This window comes from Arachis duranensis, chromosome 3 (assembly GCF_000817695.3).
Source record: "Arachis duranensis cultivar V14167 chromosome 3, aradu.V14167.gnm2.J7QH, whole genome shotgun sequence".
In the NCBI taxonomy this organism is placed as follows: domain Eukaryota; kingdom Viridiplantae; phylum Streptophyta; class Magnoliopsida; order Fabales; family Fabaceae; genus Arachis; species Arachis duranensis.
This window is the reverse complement of record NC_029774.3, coordinates 2,722,559-2,741,446: the sequence shown is the minus strand read 5'-3', so window position 1 is coordinate 2,741,446 and position 18,888 is coordinate 2,722,559. Positions and strand designations below refer to the sequence as shown.

Sequence of the window (18,888 nt, the reverse complement as noted above, 5' to 3'; positions counted from 1 at the left end):
CTTTTTAGGGTTAATTTGGTGTGATTTCACCAAATTTAGGATCGGGTAAGTGTCTTAAAAATAGACCCGGTCATTATTTCGAGTTGGGTCCGTGGGCATAGTTTGGGTCACCCGAACTCAGTCCCGTCGTCATACACAAGTAATATTTTGTTATTAGTGATGGATGATGGCTATTCTTATGTAGAATTTAAGTATTTTAAATCTTAATATTTTATGTTATTAGTCATTATAAAACTATAAGTTAATATTTTATATTTAAAATGCATAAGACTTTACACTAATGTATAATATTGATTATTTGTATTGATTTAAATATTTGGTGTTATTAGACAATATTAATATTGATTATGGTTATACTTTAATTTTAAAAAATGGTTGGTTCTTGTTATATTTTTTTAAGTGAATTTTACGATGTCAAATCATGGTTGGAGACTTGAAAATTTGAATATTTTCATATGCTAATTTATAAGAAAGTAATGTTAACGGTCCGATTTTCACCTGATTTTTATCCAATATAATCGTGACCTAAAAATGTAGAAGTTTCATTGGGTCTAGAGTCGAATTCAAGCCTAACAAATAATAAATAGGTCTAGTATATATTTTCGATGCATCCTCTCTTTCTATTATGTGGAATGGGAATAGATTGGATAGTTTTGCTCCTAGAAGGGGGCTTAGACAGGGCGATCCAATGTCTCCTTACTTATTTGTGCTTTGTATGGAAAGACTTGCCTGCTATATATCTCATAAGGTGGTCGAGGGTGTGTGGAAACCAGTTTCTGTCACTAGGGGTGGCCCAAAATTTTCTCATTTGATGTTTGCAGATGATCTCTTACTCTTCTGCCAGGCTACAAAAAGTCAGGTCCAAATGGTCATGCATTCTCTTAATATTTTTTGCAAGGCATCTGGCATGAAAGTGAATCTTGAAAAGTCTAAAGCTTTTTGTTCTAAAAATGTGACTGCTCGTAGAAGAGATATTTTTACTAGTGTTTCTTCAATACGTTTTGCTTTGGACTTAGGAAGATATCTTGGAGTTAACCTTAATCATTCCCGTACCAGTAGGGCTTCTTTTCATTCGGTGATTGAAAAGGTGAGGGGAAGATTAGCTAATTGGAAAGGAAGGCTTCTAAATAAAGCAGGGAGACTTTGCCTGATCAATTCTGTTGCAGCATCCATTCCTGTCTATCATATGCAGGTATCCTTTTTTCCAAATTGGGTTTGCGATAAATTATCTTCTATGATGAGACAGTTCCTTTGGAAGGGTCAAGTTGATGGTAGAGGTCTTTCTCTTGTTAATTGGAGGACCGTGATCACTCCAAAAAAATTTGGTGGCCTGGGTGTTAGAGACCCTGCGTGTGTTAATATATCTTTACTTGGTAAATTGGTGTGGCAACTTTTTCATTGTCAGGACAAGCCTTGGGTTGCTCTATTGAGGGCGAAGTATCTGAGGAATGAGGGAGTTTTAGATGGCCCTGTCCCTTACAACGCTTCTCATGTTTGGAAGAGTATTTTAAACGCTTTTGGTGCTCTTAAGGATGCCTTCTCTTGGTGCGTTGGGTCACTTGATCAATCTTTTTGGTTTGACAATTGGAGTATTGAGGGCCCAATTGCTCAAGATATCCCTTTTGTACATATATCTAACTCTGATTTAACTATTAGAGACGTTTGAAAAGATGGTCAATGGAATCTCCATGATATTTTCTCTATCATTCCAGAAGATGATAAACAGCGTTTGAATGCTTATAATCCGGATTTGAATGCTGGAGAGAGTTCGGGTTGGTCGTGGGGTGTAGCATCTTCTAGACTCTACTCAGCTAGGAGTGGGTACAGTTGACTAGCCAAAAGAAAGTTTGACTGGAATGAGCATGATAATTGGTTGTGGGTATGGCGTCTGCATATTCCTGAGAAGTATAAGTTCTTGATTTGGCTCAGTCTCCATAATGCTATTCCTACAGCAGAGTTTCGTTTGGGTCGTGGTTTAGCTTTATCTAGCACCTGTCATCGGTGTCAGAATGGTTCTGAATCCATTCTTCATTGTCTTCGGGAGTGCCCTAGTGCCAAGGAGGTCTGGACCCTTTTAGGCTTGTATTCAGATAACTCGAATTTACATGATTGGCTCTATAGAGGTGCAAGGAGTGGAGATGCTTTTCTTTTCTTTTCGACTATCTGGTGGATTTGGAGAAGCAAAAATCATGACTTATTTAATATAGATGATTCATGGAGTGCTAGTAAAGTGGTGAGTTTGATTCGTAGTTCAGTAAGGGAGTTTCACACTATTTTTGCTATGCATCAATCTTTGTCTCTTCCTTCGCTTTGTTTGCATTGGGTTCCACCTTCAGTTCATTCTGTTAAATTGAATTGTGATGCTAGCTATTTTGCTCCTTTTGGCTATGCTGGTTTTGGTTGTATCATTTGTAATCTTAATAGATGTTGGTTGAAAGTTTACACTGAAAAAGTCGAAGTGTGCAGTGTTCTTTTTGCTGAATTGTATGCAATTTGGAGAGGTTTACTTCTTGCTTGGGAGAGTGGATTTCGTGAGGTTATTTGTGAAACAGACTGTTTAGAAGCTCTTTTCTTGGTAAACCAAAGAATGCTTAGTAAGGATATTCCGGAATGGGATTTGGCAAAGCATATTCAGGAGGTTATGAATTGGAATTGGAGAGTCTCTATTCTTTTAATTCAGAGGACTGCAAATAGTGTTGCAGATTGTATGGCTAAAGCAGCTGCTTCTGTCGCGGACATTCACTCGAATTGGAACCAACCATGGAGTGAGCTTCAACATCTAATAGATTTAGATATGACCCTAGCCAATTAATTTGGTTTTGTCTCTTTTTTCTTTCTTTTCTATTTAGTCACAAAAAAAAAAAAATCCGATTTTACCCGGACATGAACACCTTACATGCATACACCCCTTTTCTTTAGCGATATCAACGTGGGTTTGATCAGTACAAATTTGACCATGGATTGATTGGATTTACATATCCTACTGATGACTAATCTTTCTTCTACCGCGTGTCTATTCATATGTAAGTGCATTTCTCACTGGATGGCAGAGCACTTTACTGCTTTAGTATAATAAAATATGCACAGGCCAAACCATTGTAGCTACCTGATCAAGACCTCTGATACGATCATGTGTTGTTGGTTGATTTCTTGGTCATCCATTTTAGTCATGTACTTTAATTCTCAGTAATTTCCACTGAAGAACTTGCATTTGAACAATTTTAAATTTTAATTTGAGTGCCTCACCTTTAATTTCGTGATGTATTTTTGTGATCCAGATCAGGAATTTATTTATATATGGTTTAAGTTGGGTATATCATGTGCATGTACTGTATTAAATAACTTAATTAAATATATCATTGTTTTTATGATATCCTCTAATACGATAGAGTAAAAAATAATTTATTATTGGTGATATATTATTACATATATATAGAAGATAGAAAACTTTCTAACTATTTTTATATAAATATATTTTTGTTAACATCACAGCTATTATTAATAGGGTAGTGTTAGGGAGCCGATGGTTTAAGTGTACAATGTGCTAAATAAACATCACCTATATTTTTTAAATATATTATGTCATGATACCACTCATCCCAAAAGTTTCAACTGATGGAAAAATGTAATATTAATGATTATATCTTTAATACTTCTTAAATCTCTATTATACACATTGTACAAATATTCTATTGGCTCCCTATACTTTTTCTTATTAATATTTCATTAATGAGATTTACTCTTAGTATCAATAACTAAATTCAACTAAATTGATCTTTAAAATATAATAAAAATCAGTTAAAAAGAGTATATATAAAAAAATTAACTTTAATTAAAAAATTAATCTGTTCACTTAATATTTATTTTATTTATATGTGACTTTAAGTCCGTTGAGCTCATCGGTCTTTCTTTATGTATATGTCATTGTCCTTTTAATTTGTTACTATATGTTTTGTTGACTTCATAGTCTATATCTAATTGTTTTTAAATTTTAAATCATAAGTCTTCTTTATCGGAGTATGTAAACAAATATTTGTAGATGAAAAAATATAGGTAAACAATAAAATTATTAAATAATATAAATAATAAATATATCGAATGTTCATTTTATTAGGTGTATTGAAAGTTATTTTAATATTAAGGTTTAGATAATTAATTTAGAGTTATAGTGTATTTTTATTTGATTGATAGTTATTCATATTGTTCAAGATGAATATTGTTTACCTAGTCCTCTTCAATTTTTTTAAATATTTTTAAAGATAAAAAAAACAACTCCAAACTTCAAAATAAAAGAAGATAAGCTTAATTAGTACATAATTGACGGATCCAGCGTTGGTAATATTAAATGTTTAAACTTGCGTTGGTAATTTGGTATATTAAGTAGTAGCGATGAAGATCATTTGGTGCGGCATCAACTTTTTAGGCTTGATTAGTAGCAAAAAAGCTTATTAGCATACAGAAAGCATGGCAAATAATGTAAGCCCGTTGGAGGAAGCTGCTCTATCGGGAGATACAGACCGTCTCTATGCTCTAATTGAGGAGGATCCTGATATGTTGAATGCCGTGGATGCGAAACCATTTGTTAACACACCTTTGCATATTGCTGCATCTGTGGATCTGAGGACGAATCCTGATGAGGAGCTCAAGTATCTCTACTTTGCTACTGAGATCATGATGTTGAAGCCTTCATTTGCTTTGAAGCTCAACCCGCAAGGGTTCAGCCCCATCCACCTTGCTGTAAAAAATGGGCATAGCAAACTGGCTCGTCGCCTTGTAGACATGAAGAAAGAGCTTGTGAGAGTGAAAGGAAGGGAAGGCAATACTCCTCTTCATTTTGCAAGTCAAATAGGAGAGTGTGACCTCTTAGCTTACTTTCTGTCAGCTTGTCCAGATTCCATTCTAGATGTGAACGCAAGAGATGAGACTGCGGTTCACATTGCAGTGAGAAATCAACAGTTTGACGCCCTCGGGGTGCTGATTGGGTGGCTCAAGGGGAATACCCGCAAGGGTGCTGCAAGCCTGGAAACATACAGGTATACACGTTCGCTCGCTCATGTATGATTATTGAAGAGTATTGTAGTCAAATGAACTAAAATATATATGGAGAGGAGAGTCTACATCTTAGAAACAGAAAGAAATTGAGTGACATTTAGATCATTTTCTCTTGATTTTAATTTGTTAGTTGGATACACATGCACGCATGCAGGCTCTTAATTTGCTGATAAATAATCCGTACATGATATGTTTAAATGCAAGAATTTGGAGAAGAAGACAGTATTAGACGAAGCTGCTGGTAATGCAGATATGGTGAGCAAATTATCAAAGTCTGGTGCAAGACCTGATCCCAACTGGGGACCTGCATATCGACTAATATCCAACAGCAGACATGAAAATTGGTATGCAACTCTAACCAGCATAAGACGTATCAGATGGAACATATCAGACAACCAACGCGATGCTTATTTGGTAGCGGCTGCTCTATTTCTAACCGCAATTTATCAATCGGCGCTGAGTCCCCCTGGTGGACTTTATCAGGCCGACGGCAGTAATCTGAACGCTACTTCATCACTTAATTCTGCTGCTGGGAAATCGGTCTTGTCGACCGATAAATTTGCTTTCCTTACAGTCATTAACATGTTAGCCCTTGCCTTCGCAATTATGTCATTTCTTTTTATAATACCAACGGGCATGATCGGCGCCTTGCTGATTGCTCCAACTTTTTACTTTGGCATCAGCTATGTCTATTCTGTGGAACTTATAACTCCCCCACGTGAAACACCCCGGCACCTGAGTGCTGGTCAAGTGACGCTTCTATTTGTCATCATCGTCTCTGGACTTCTCATTACAGCGGGATGACTAATCTCCGTGTCCGTGCAGTAGCAGGCCTTTCTCCATTCACAGCAATCAACAAATACATCTTGCGCCCGCTCCTTCAAATGTTTAGGAGGAGTAACAATGCAAGTAACATATAGTGACACTAGTTATTACTGCTCAAACAGGGAAATGGTTGTCAATTCCAATCAAGAGGAAGGTAATCAAGCTGCTATGAAAGAATTAAAAATACCAGATCTGATGCAACAAGTAGAATGCTTCATGTTAATCAACAAATATGTATCAGATCATTAAAAGGAATTGTCAAAAGATTTCTACATCCAAAATTTCAAAATCAATATTAGTTGATTATTGACTGGTTTTTATTGTTTTCTCGTATTTATACTTTCAGTATGGTTTGTTATATGTGAGAATAAATTTAAAAAATATAACAGGGTAGAGGCGGCTAAATTTTTTTTTATTATGGATGAAAAGTGTATCCAATTCAATTCTATTAGCTTTGTATGTGTTTTTGTTTTGTTATAGGAATTAGTAATTAGATTTATTGATTATTTTGCAAAGGAATTTTTAAAGGAAATTTCTTATTTGAAGTAACATATAAATTATCCTCTATAATATATCACTTTATAATTGAATATTATTTTAACTATAGTTAGACTATTTTATAATTAAAAAATTATTTAAAAGGGATAAATATATAATTTGATAAAATATTAAAAATTGAATTATTTTTTTTTTCAAATCAATCCGCCAGAAAATTTACCTTAACACTTTCTAATGGCTATCGCTTCTCCCTATTCCTTATTCGTCATCACTCACCCCAATTCTCCACCAAAAAGAAAGCCCAAAACTACTGCTTCCCACAAGTATGTTAGTTAGTTAAATTTTGTAATTGAAATTCTCAGATATCTTAACTCCAAATAAACTATAAATTCATTAATTTTCGGCACCATTTTCGACACTCCTTACACTGCATCCGCACAATGCTAGTGCAAGAATTGGAGCGAGATGTCCTTGTCCAAAATGTTCTAAAGCAAAAGGATGCTGTCCATGCCTCTTTCCAAAGATAAAGGTAGCATGGCATTGAGGCATGTAAGTGTCTCTTCTGTAAGGTCGTTTATTAAGGGGTGGACAATGAAAATATCTTGCAAATGACGTTGCGAAACCCAATCCTCTCAAGTCAGAGTCACATCTTTATTTTAGAAAATTATTTAATTATAAAATAGTCCTATTTTAGTTAAGATGTTAACTCTTATTAAATTAAATTAATTCAAATTAACGTACATTCAATTAAAATGTGGTACGTCCATAGAGGATAATTTACATATTATTTAAAAAAAGATTGGATAGAATTTATCATTTTTAAATTTTTGTTAATATTTGTTTGTTGTGATTTTTTTTCCTTTAAAATTCACACATTTACTTAGACGTTTTTCAACAAATTAAAAAGTTTAATTTTTACATTTTAAATTAATTTATATTTAAAAATAATATTCTTACAATTCATGATCATAAAATAATTTGTGGGTAGGTGCTATGTATATGCATCATAATATTATACAATTATTTGACTAGTATTATTTGGCTGGTATCATTTAGGAAGACTTTTTCATAAAGTAAATGTAGCGAACTTATAAACTAAAATTATATAATGATACATTTAAAACATTAATTATATATTTTAACAGAGGAGGGAACTTACATTTACAGTCAAGATCCGCTAACTTGTTTATTACTAATTAGTTTCTCTTACTGTATTGTTCTAATAAGAAAAGCAAAATGTATTATAGTAGCTACTCAGAAGCTTAAGGTACATATTAAGAAAAGTGAATAATCCCACGTCATTGAAAATATCATTAATGATTATTTAATGGCTACAAATCACAAAAATTGTTGGCCTTAACACTCCTCAACATAGTAATATATTTGCAAGTAATAAGCATGGCAAATATAAGTAGGTCATTGGAGGAAGCTGCTGTATCTGGAGAATTTAGATGGTCTCTACGCAGTAATTAAGATGGATCCATATTCCATACATTTTGGAGCATGTTGAGGCCATACCATTTATTCACACTCATTTGCACATAGCCGCATCTTCGGTGAGCCTCAAGAATCATCCCCATCTACACTTGAAATATCTCCATTTTATCACCGTGATCGTGAGATCGAAACCTTCATTACCCCTCTGCATTTTGTAAGCCAAACCGGTGATTCCAAGCAGTTCGACGCTTTACAAGTATTCATTGGCTGGCTCATAAGGCATGTTAGAATGGATGCTTGGACCTTTCAACAATCCATCTTAAACTCCAAGGATGAGGAAGGCAACACCATTCTACACCTTTCAGCTCTCAGTAATAACATCCAGGATAATCAAACTTAAAATATACGAATAATCAAATTTATTTACAAATATTATAAATAATGCACCGACGATAATTAGCGTATATAATTTGGATATTGGAGCCAGTTATGTATGTTTAACAAGGTGCATATGTTACGGTGCTTTGTCCTTTGGCATGTCCATTAATGCCATATACAAAAAAAGGAATTTCTGCACCTCTAAATCGGGGGTAACTTCAGCATCGTTTCATATAATGATATGGTTATTATTTTATTTCCCCATTTTCATAAAGCATCTATCTTCTTCTTGCTAGATTGGAAAAATGCTAATAAAGAATAAAGTCTACAAACAAATCTAACAATATTATTAGTTGATTTCTGGAAGGAAAGGCTCTTGATTCATTGGCAAAAATTGAAATGTTAAATACTTTGAAAGCCAAGAACTCGGAGGGCTTAACAGCATTGGACAAAGCTGGTAGTAGAGAGATTGAGAGAAAATTATTGATAGCTGGAGCGAAACGTGGAACTACACATCAAATTATTGCATTCATAATCATGGCTCTTGTAATGAATTATGGCCTTGTGGTCCTTCAACTTCAGATCATCCAAGTTTTATATATACGAGGATTATAAGTCCATGCATAAAATAAACTATTTTACATAAAAAATAATGGTTAAAATATGAACACCTAATATGTTAAGCAGTATAGTCCCTTGTTATTAGATGTATTTGGCAACTAGTAGTATATAGTAACACAAATTGGGAGTGGGTGGTTTGATGGGCCATGATACATAGTTGAGGATGGTGGGGGCAAAGAGGGACTCTCTCGATCTGTTCTGGCTGAGGGCCACTCTAGGGGGCCGGGCCCTTAATCATCCTCCCTGACCGCAGCCAGTCTTATCGATTTCCCCATTCTCTTCGCTGAGTGGTGGAACGTCAAGCTCTTCAGACATGCGCTGGCCCTAATGTCTCTCATGCCTGCACTATTAACGGACTTCCCGGGCCCCCTCTCAAACTCTCCAGGTTTTTAAACTCCGGTTATTACCAATAAATTATTTAGATCTAAATAATCTCCTTCATACAAATGCAAACAAACTGGTTCCTATAATGGAGTCGTATATAATAATTAGATCCACGTTTTACACTGACATTCACATCATATCAACAGTACACTACAGAAGAAAGAAGCTTCCACTTTTAAAGCCTAATCTTCCATTGCCAATTTCAGCAACATGTTCCGCACTTTGAATTCCCCAGAGTACCCTTGTAACAATAAGTCAGAAAATGGATTTGTGTATTACCGTTAATCACACACAACTTACATGACTTCCTAACTGCCTAACAGAATTTCCCACCAATTCTAACCGCTCAAGCAACTAGGAAAGGAAATAAATTACCTTATGTTTGAAATTAATTAAAAAAAATAAGGTGTGTATTATTTCTGAGCGTGCCGTATAGTTTGATCTGTTCTTTCTGTCTAGCTAGTGTCTATATATATATACAACCAACATGAAGCACGCTTGTGTTGGTTAATTGGTACCACACACGGGGAAACACTGTTGATGTTGACGGTTACATTATTGTTCATTTCATTTTCACAAGTTCTGTTCTTGACTGGTCTCATGTTAACAGAGAAAAATCACATTTTATAATTCATAAGAGTGTTTGTTTGGTTTGTAACTTTGTATTTTCAAATTCAGGTATTCAAAATGCAAAGACTAATGCGTGTAACCACTGTACAGCATTTTACACACACACATGCAGAGATAGATATATTTAATTCAAATATTTGTCACTTCATGATATGGAATACCCCACACCAAGCAACTTAAAATAATAGTGTACCTTATACCTACCTACCTAATACGTAAAATGCATTACATTATTGTTACCTGTTTTTTTATTGCTGGATTAATCTTGTAAAACAAAGCCTGATTAATGTTTCAAATACCCACTATTAATGATTCAAAAAGATTCTAACTTTACATGGTGCACCTTGCTCCTCGGCATCTGTCTAATTCCGAAAAGGTTAGCAAATTTTCCATGTTGGATGTGTCATTTGCTGGATTTTCAAAATTGATGAAAAAGTTTTTTTCTTTTTTTACAAACAAAAAAAGAGGAAGCAAAAGTCAGGGTAAATTGTATATTGCAACATTTAGACCAAAAAACAATGGTCTCTACTATATTTTATGGGAAAAACGATGAAGGAATGTGGCTTACATTTTCAATGCAGATCCAAATTCTATTATTATAATAATATCCTGTGAATATGATCTACCAAAAAGTAAATCTTTTCTTCTAACCAAGAAAAAGTAGCACACTAAGCAAAAGGGGGGATATGAATATGACAGAAGCAGAGTCATCACTCATCAGTAACCGGATTTAGCACATGAAAGCAACTTGAGGATCTAGAACCGTAAGAGAATAATAATCTTAATATAGCAGTTCTTGCTTCATAAGATTCTCAAACAAACTAAACTGGTGTAAGAGCTGCAGGGTGAAGATTCAAGAGAGTATAATGTAGGTGACATATATCTATCTATACATTTTCATAAAGCAATGTGCAAAGCTTATAACTCATCTTAATTATGTAATTTTTCTAAACTAAATTATAAACCAATGTATAATATATTTTCATTACACCATATCTGTTACCTAAAAATTTGATACATTCATAATATATGATATCTGAATGTTTCAAATTTTGAAAGTGACAAAATAGTCAAAATCATCAAAATGGGATTCTAGTAGTTGAGATAGTTAAAAAAAGAAACTTGTCCAAATTGCAAACTCAACCCATAAAATCTGAACAAGGGATCTCTGTGGAAAATAGACTTAGCTTCTTCTTCTTCTTCTTCTTGTTTCTTTCTTCAAGAATCACCATGCTTGTGCCAGCAAACTAACATGGCCACACACCTTCTCATGATGTAAAATCTTGCCTTTTGTTCCTTAGCTATCTTGGTGCATTTCCTTCCAATAGAAGGGTTGTTACTGTTACTGTTACTATTATTCTTCTGCGAGAAGCTCCTATGGAGATTATTAAGATTGTTACTATTGCACTTTGATGTGGAGGAACTTCTCCTCAATAGAGGGGAGTTTGAAGAAGAAGATCCTCTTGTTGAGCAACTCCTTGAGAACAATGACTTGTTGGTGTTGCTGCTGTTGTTGCTGCTGCTTGAACCAGTTTCCTTCTTTGATGATGATAGCTTCCACTTCTCATCCATTGAGAAATTATACAAAGAAATTAAAGTTTAGAATCTATAGAACTAGCTAGCAATATGATACACCCTTATTAGTGTGTAGTGTGAAGAGGGGAAAAAGGTAGTGAATGAATCTAGTAAGAGAAAAAAAAGAAAGGTTGTTGTAGTGTAGGACTGTGCAGTAGTGTATAAATATAATAAGGGTCGATCATAGAAAAATTATTAGTAAAATTCGATGCCACATTGTTCTAATTAGTTTTATAACGATATGCATAACAGGTATGCAATACTTACTCATCATTCACATATATATAATATTCTGTTTATATTTACATGGCATAAGCTGTGTCACACACTGTACACTACACTACAAACATTTTTAAGCATTTTTTTCTTCTAATTAGCTCTTTTTTATTCCAATTTTTGACTGATTAATTAAGGAGTAGTAGAATTTTGAAGTTAAAAATTTGAGATACTATTCATATGTATTTATACACAGATACATATGAGTTAATTTTAATAACTGATTTTGATATATACATAGCACTTTTTAATAACTAATTATGATCTAAACAACTAGAATTCAATGTTTATTAGCTTCAAAAGAAATAATTTTAACATAAGATGAATAAAAAATAAAAATATTTATGCAAAAATTGACACGAATTCAAAAAAAAATCTTATGTGACAAAACGTGTTCAAAATATGATCATTTATATTTTTCTTTCTATCGATTTAAACTTTTAAGAGAAATAACTTCATAAGGTAAAAACTCAGGTGCAGTCGAATTCACATGAAGTTGATATTTGAGAGTCATTAGATAAAAATTTAGTCAAATCAGTCAAATAATCTAACAGCTCTTAGGTATCAACTTCACGTGAAGTCGACTGCACCTGAGTTTTTACCTTATGAAGTTATTTGACTGCACGCGAAGTTGATACCTAAGAGCTGTTAGATTATTTGACTGATTTGACTAAATTTTCATCTAATAACTCTCAAATATAAATTTCACGTGAAGTCGACTTCACCTGAGTTTTCACCACTTCATAAACATTGTTGCACGTATAAATTCTTTTTTTTTTTTTGCATAATTATGAAATATATTGCATTGTAACTAATAATTGTAAGATTGAATTACTGAGTAGTAAGAGTTGAAAGTGTGTATTATTGAATGGGAAGCTCAGCCTCGAAAGGTTTGATTCTTTATGGAGACAGAGTCTCCCTTGTACGCTTCTAAAATGGGCAATCACTTATTAAAATTGTCCACTGTTGTATGTAGACCACATCGTTAGCTGGTTTTCATGTGGACGGTTCTGTGCCTTGTGCCCCCTTTCCAGCATCCCAAGTTACTAAGACACCTTCCAAATATTAATCTTCATTAATTAAAACAATATTTTTCACACTATAATAGCTACTATTACTACTTATGATTAGTTCGCCTAAGATGCCCTCTCTTCTTGCTTCACCAAATCAATTAAATGTGCACATGCATGTGGGGATTAACCAACCTTGTCACTAAGCTAACCTAACTCTAAGATCCTTGTTGAGAGTCAAAAAGTTGTCTTTGAATAATTACAAGTCCTCATCATCATAGTGAGTAATGTAAGATACCATATAGTCCTCATGATTCTTATTATTATTTTATTCCTGTGAACGTGACTCTTGTTTGTCAATTGTCACCCATGGAAATTATTTTTTTTATTTTTTAAATTTGCTCTTGATAGGAATAATTTACACCAAGGTATGGTGTGATGCATAAGAAGACAATATGTTCCTTAAATCATCTTTTTGAATATCTCCTGCTCTCTCTTTTTTTCAAAAGGTTAGGAATAATAAGAAAGGATATCATTTTATACTATAATTGATTTCTTAGAATTTTTTATTACCTATAGGTATTTTATAAGATATGTTAAATTAATATATATTTTTTAAATTGAAAGATATTGTTTATGCGTTTTACATTATTAAATAAGATTTAAGAATAAAAATATCAACTTATTCATGCACGAATCGAAAAATAAATTTAGATAATACATGTGTTAAAAAAAATAGCTCATGATCATCACTTAATCTTATATATGAACTAATTATTAATTAACACCGGAGGAACATAATTCGGTGCTAAAGTATCTTTTTCACCCTTGATATATATGATGTTGATGTAGTTTTCAAATTTTTCTAATGATTAATGAAAAATATGGCATATCACAAAAGAAACTAGCTACAAGTCGATCCTGCCAAATTTGGTGACAATCACAAACCACTGTTAAGCATATTCATGTAATTTAAATAATGGCCGTAATATTTATTTGTATTCGTTATCTAATATTCTGGATTCACAGGCACATGGCAACTACGTAGCTAGACTGCTAGAGCAGTGGTTATGATCAGATTTCAAAATTTTGAATTAGGATACAAAACCTTAGAGTTAGCTAAACTTAACATGTGAATAAATTGATTTGTATTTTTCTTATGAATGATATAACATCTTAATTATTTTAATATCGAATTCTGATAATTAATACTAGCTTATTATATATATATAGAGTATATTTTTCGTGCATTATTATTGTTGCAACACTTTTTTTTTAATTACGACGAAGGTTAATGCCTTCCAAAAAAAAAGGAACGAAGTACAATGCTTATTGAATTTTAAATTTTAAATTTTAAATTATAAATTATAAATTCTAATTTTTAAACCAAGAATATGAATCTTAAAATCCTAAATTTTAAATATAAATTTAAAATTTAAATTATTGATATAAAATATAATAAATAAAGAGTTAAAATTTATTTAATTGGTAAGAAGTGCATCTCTTCTTACTTAATATAAATAAAAATGATGAACTCATAATTATTCACATACAATTTGTTAGATAACCAATTAAGGTATCAGTCAATTTGATGAACAACTTTTTAAAATTATTAAAAAATAAATTTTTAAATTTTTTAAAATAGGAATTTTTTTAAAAGAAAAAATTCTCATTTAAGAAAATAGTCAAACGTCACTTGTATATTATGGAGAAAACATTAAATTTAAAACTAAATAAGAAAATAAATAAATTCTATGTTAAACTATGGTTTGAGAGGAGGTATAAAGTTCAATTACAAAAAATTTTATACTAAAAAAACAGAGACCAGTTATAGCATCTTTTATTTCTAAATCTACATAGAAAGTATTACAACACAAAAAATATCTTCTCTTCTTTTCAAAATTGGTCTGAATGCTGTCTGAACTCTGAAGTTGTAAATATTTTCATATATGAAAGACTCTCATTGTATCTTCATCCAGTATTTGCGAAAAACATATCCAAAACACCTATAAAAGAGACCAATATACCATAAAAGGGGAGAGAAACACCACAAAGATATTATTTGATCTAGATCTGGATCTGAAATATAGATCTCTAAAAAGAAAGTAAAAAAATAGTGAGATCAGTAAAAACAACAAACTAAGGAAAGGAAAAAGAGGAGAATAATGGGTAAAAGAAGGAAAGAAAGAAAAAGGCGATGGCGAATCACAACGTCAACGATCCAATTTCATTGCAGAATACGTTTGCATGGAGATCGGCGCATCACACCAAAGAGGTTTCGATGCAAAGGGGACTGACGCCGTGATGCGATATCAGTTACGGTCTATGAGGCGACGACGTGTGACAGTTGCTAAAGCTTCAGGAAACACACGTAAGGAGATGGCGTTCGTGTTGCAGAAGCGGCTACACGAGAATGGTACGTGGAGGATGTTTTGCGTTAGGCTTATATGACGCGTTTTTTATATCCTAATAATATGTTTTCAAAATCCTAATTTCTGAAAAGTTGTTCAAGTGGGTTTATAGTGGAATTGGTTCCTATACTTTCTCTAATACTAATAAAGAATAATTACACAATGATGATGATGATGATGATGATGATGATGATGATGATGATGATGATGATGATGATGATGATGATGATGATGATGAAGAATTTGAAAATATATTTTTGTCATGAAACACTTGAAAAGAAAATTTTTTAATATTATTCCTGAATTGTTTCACTTAGAGAGTGATTACATACAGAATATAAAGATTATTTACAATCTAATAAAAGAAAGAAAATAACAGGTAATAAAAGCTATTCAAAATAAATCTGTACCAAATCTCTCCTAATATAAATAAATTTGTACTAATTATAGAATAATTACAACACTCCCCCTCAAACTGGTAAATGTATGTCTATCATTCTCAACTTGCAAGTAAGGTCTTTTAGGTGCTCTGTGGGAAGTTTCTTAGTGAACATATCTGCCAATTGGAGTCTTGAAGGGATGCACTTGGTGGCTATAAGACTATTATCCAATTTCTCCTTAATGAAATGTCGGTCTATTTCTACATGCTTTTTTCGATCATGTTGAACTGGATTGTGTGCAATACTAATGGCAGACTTATTATCACAAACCAGTTCCATAGGAGCTTCATACTTTACTTTGAGGTCATCGAGTATGATCATCCATAATAATTCGCAAATCCCTTGCGGCCATGGCTCTAAATTTCGCCTCTGTACTTGATCTTGCAACTACATTTTGCTTCTTGCTCCTCCATGTCACCAAGTTTTCACCCAAGAACATGCAATATCCTGAGGTGGATCTCCTATCAATAATTGATCCAGCATAGTCAGCATCAGTATATACTTTCATGGATAAAATTCTTTCCTTTTTGAATAGCAATCCTTTTTCTGGAGAGGCTTTCAAGTACTGAATAATCTTGTTTACAGCCTACAAATGTCTCTCTCTTGGATCATGCATGAATTGACTAACCACACTAACTGCATAGGCTATGTCAGGCCTGGTGTGTGATAAGTAGATAAGTTTTTTCACAAGCGTCTGGCACTGTGTCTTCTCCACCTTTGGGCTTTCTTCATTATTTCCAATTCTATAATTTTACTCTATGGACACTCCAGTGATCTTACAATCCAACTTACCAATCTCTTTGAGGAGATCTAAGATATATTTTCTTTGAAAAATAAAGATACCTTGTCTAGAATAAGCAACCTCTATCCCAAGGAAGTACTTTAGCTTGCCAAGATCCTTCATCTCAAACTGAGTGGCTAATTTTTCTTTCAAAGTTTGTTTTTCTAACTAATCATCACCTGCAATAATCATATCATTTACATAGACCAAGAGTAGAATGAGTTTGTCTTCATGTGAATGTTTTATAAACAGAGTATGATCACCTTTGCTTTGTCGATACCCTAAAGATATCATAGCTTGAGTAAATTTTCTAAACTAGGCACGAGGTGACTGTTTAAGACCATACAAAGTCTTTTTTAGTCTGCACACCTTATTTCCTTTACTAGTGATACTATATCCTGGTGGAATCTCTATGTACACTTCTTCTTCCAGGCTTCCATGCAAGAAGGCATTTTTAACATCAAATTGATGCATCTCCCAACCAAAGTGTGCTGCTAAAGAGATGATAATCTTGACGGTATTCATTTTTGCCACCGGAACAAATGTCTCCTCGTAATCGATCCCATAGGTTTGGGTATATCTTTTTGCAACCAACCTTACTTTATACCTGTCAAGTGTGCCATTAGATTGATATTTAACTGTGTATATCCACCTACAACCCACTGCTTTCTTGTCCGTTGATCTCTCTACAATCTCCCAAGTCTCATTCCTTTCTAATGCACCCATTTCTTCATTCATAGCTCGAACCCAGTTCTCATCTTTTAAGGCTTCTTGTACTGATGTAGGGATTCTGACAGAATCAATAGCTGAAAGAAAATTCTGGTTCTGTATAAAAATATTTTTAGTTGATGCAAATTTGAAAATAGGATATTTGGCACAGGGTCTTTTTTCTTTTCTGAAGGCAATAGGTAAATCATCTAGGTTAGTTGCACATGTGGTATTTAAGGTGTCAAGAGTCTCAAGAGTATGAGGTCTTACCTCCAGTTTAGACGAATGAAGTTGCTGTTTGACCAGGACGGGTTCTCACTGCCTTTGCTAATATTGTTTTCCAAAAAATATGTCCTCATTATTCTTTTCGAATAGTGATGCTGATTCAGGATCTTTGTTATCCTCTAGAGAAGTAAAATTCTACAACAAACGAAAAGGTGACAACTCAAGGAACTCAGCTTCTGGAATACTCTCCCCCTGAAGCTGAGAACTAGGAAAGAAGGACTCGGACCCGTGAAATGTGACATCCTTGGAGATACAGAATCTATGACTTTGAGGATGATAGCATTTGTATCCCTTTTTGTTAGAAGCATAACCTACAAAGGCACATTTGATTGCCCGAAGATCCAACTTACCCCGATGAGAACTATGAATATGAACAAAAACAGGACAGTCAAAGGTATGACTTTGAAGACTACTCATAATAGGGGTAGATAGGTAAATTTTGGTCAAAAATTAACAGGGCTAACACCGTCTAGGACCCGAGTTGGTAATCTATTAATCAAATAAATGGCCGTTAGGACAGCTCCCCCCGGTAAGACTTAGGAACAGACGTTTGGAAGAGTAATGCTTGAGTAACCTCAAGAAGATGACGATTTTTCTTTTCTGTCACCCTATTCTGTTGAGGGGTGTCTACACAGGTCAATTCATGAATAACTCCATTATTCTTAAGGAACTTGGAAAAATTTTGGTTCACATATTCTCTGTCATTATCAGAACGTAATCGCTTAATCAGGCTTCCAAATTGTGTTCAAATCAGTTGGTAAAAATTTTCAAACAAGTGAAAAACTTCAGATTTATCTTTCATGAGAAAGATCCAGGTAACTCGAGTACAATCATCAATAAAAGAAACAAACCACTTTGCACTAGAAATATTGCTAATAGCTGAAGGTCCCCACACATCAGAATGAACAAGATCAAAAGGTTTAGAACTTTTATTATTACTGGGAGAAAAAATAGCCCAATGATGTTTAGCTAATTGACAAACATCACATTGAAAAGACTCGACAGACACTTTTGTAAATAAAAAAGAAAACAAAAACTTTAGGGTGCTAAATGGAGGATGACCAAGACATTTATGCTGAAGCCATATCTGAGAATTTGTCTAGGATGGTATGTTTGCCTAATAATTTGAATTAAGTGCCTTTTGTGTGGTACTCTTTTCATGCGGTAAGTAGTATAACCCGTCATGCTCTTTAGCAATTCCAATCATCCTTCACGTGGCAAGATCCTGAAATGCACAATGAGTATGAAAAAAAGTTGCTGCACAATTTAAGTCTTTAGTAACCTTATGAATAGACAAGAGGTTAGTAGATAATGTTGGAACATGAAGTACATTTTTTAAATAGATAGAAGGTTGAAGGTGGATGTTACCATATCCAATATTAGGAATACGAAAACCGTTAGCAATAGTGATTTGTTTGTGACCAGATGAATTAGTATAAGATGAAAAAGAAAGAGAATGAGGTGTCATATCATCTGTAGCACCAAAGTCTACAATTCAGGTACTCTCAGTGCTAGGAGCATTAAAGGATAAGAAACTAGAACTCTTACCAGTCATGGTTAAAGCACAAGGGCTAGAT

At 33.5% G+C, this 18,888-nt stretch overlaps 2 protein-coding genes across 2 annotated transcripts; one reads left to right on the top strand and one right to left on the bottom strand.

Moving 5' to 3' along the window:
* Positions 1–4,464: 4,464 nt before the first annotated feature.
* On the top strand, positions 4,465–9,045 carry LOC107477084 (ankyrin repeat-containing protein BDA1-like). Its single transcript, XM_052259338.1, has 4 exons — positions 4,465–4,611; positions 4,642–5,026; positions 8,124–8,183; positions 8,990–9,045. Exons 1-4 carry the CDS (start codon positions 4,465–4,467, stop codon positions 9,043–9,045), a joined length of 648 nt encoding a protein of 215 aa, XP_052115298.1.
* A 1,873-nt stretch (positions 9,046–10,918) lies between these two features.
* On the bottom strand, positions 10,919–11,500 carry LOC107477147 (small polypeptide DEVIL 13). The gene has a single exon (XM_016097112.3). It carries the CDS (start codon positions 11,395–11,397, stop codon positions 11,044–11,046), a length of 354 nt encoding a protein of 117 aa, XP_015952598.1. The 5' UTR covers positions 11,398–11,500; the 3' UTR covers positions 10,919–11,043.
* Between the last annotated feature and the right edge of the window lie 7,388 nt (positions 11,501–18,888).

Excerpts from the sequence above, each read along its gene's own strand:
- LOC107477084 (XM_052259338.1), top strand. The coding sequence starts at position 4,465 with ATGGCAAATAATGTAAGCCCGTTGGAGGAAGCTGCTCTATCGGGAGAT. Across the intron at positions 4,612-4,641 it reads CTTTGCATATTGCTGCATCT|CTCAAGTATCTCTACTTTGC; the intron begins GTGGATCTGAGG and ends CCTGATGAGGAG. Across the intron at positions 5,027-8,123 it reads GGGTGCTGCAAGCCTGGAAA|AATCCATCTTAAACTCCAAG; the intron begins CATACAGGTATA and ends GGACCTTTCAAC.
- LOC107477147 (XM_016097112.3), bottom strand. The coding sequence starts at position 11,397 with ATGGATGAGAAGTGGAAGCTATCATCATCAAAGAAGGAAACTGGTTCA.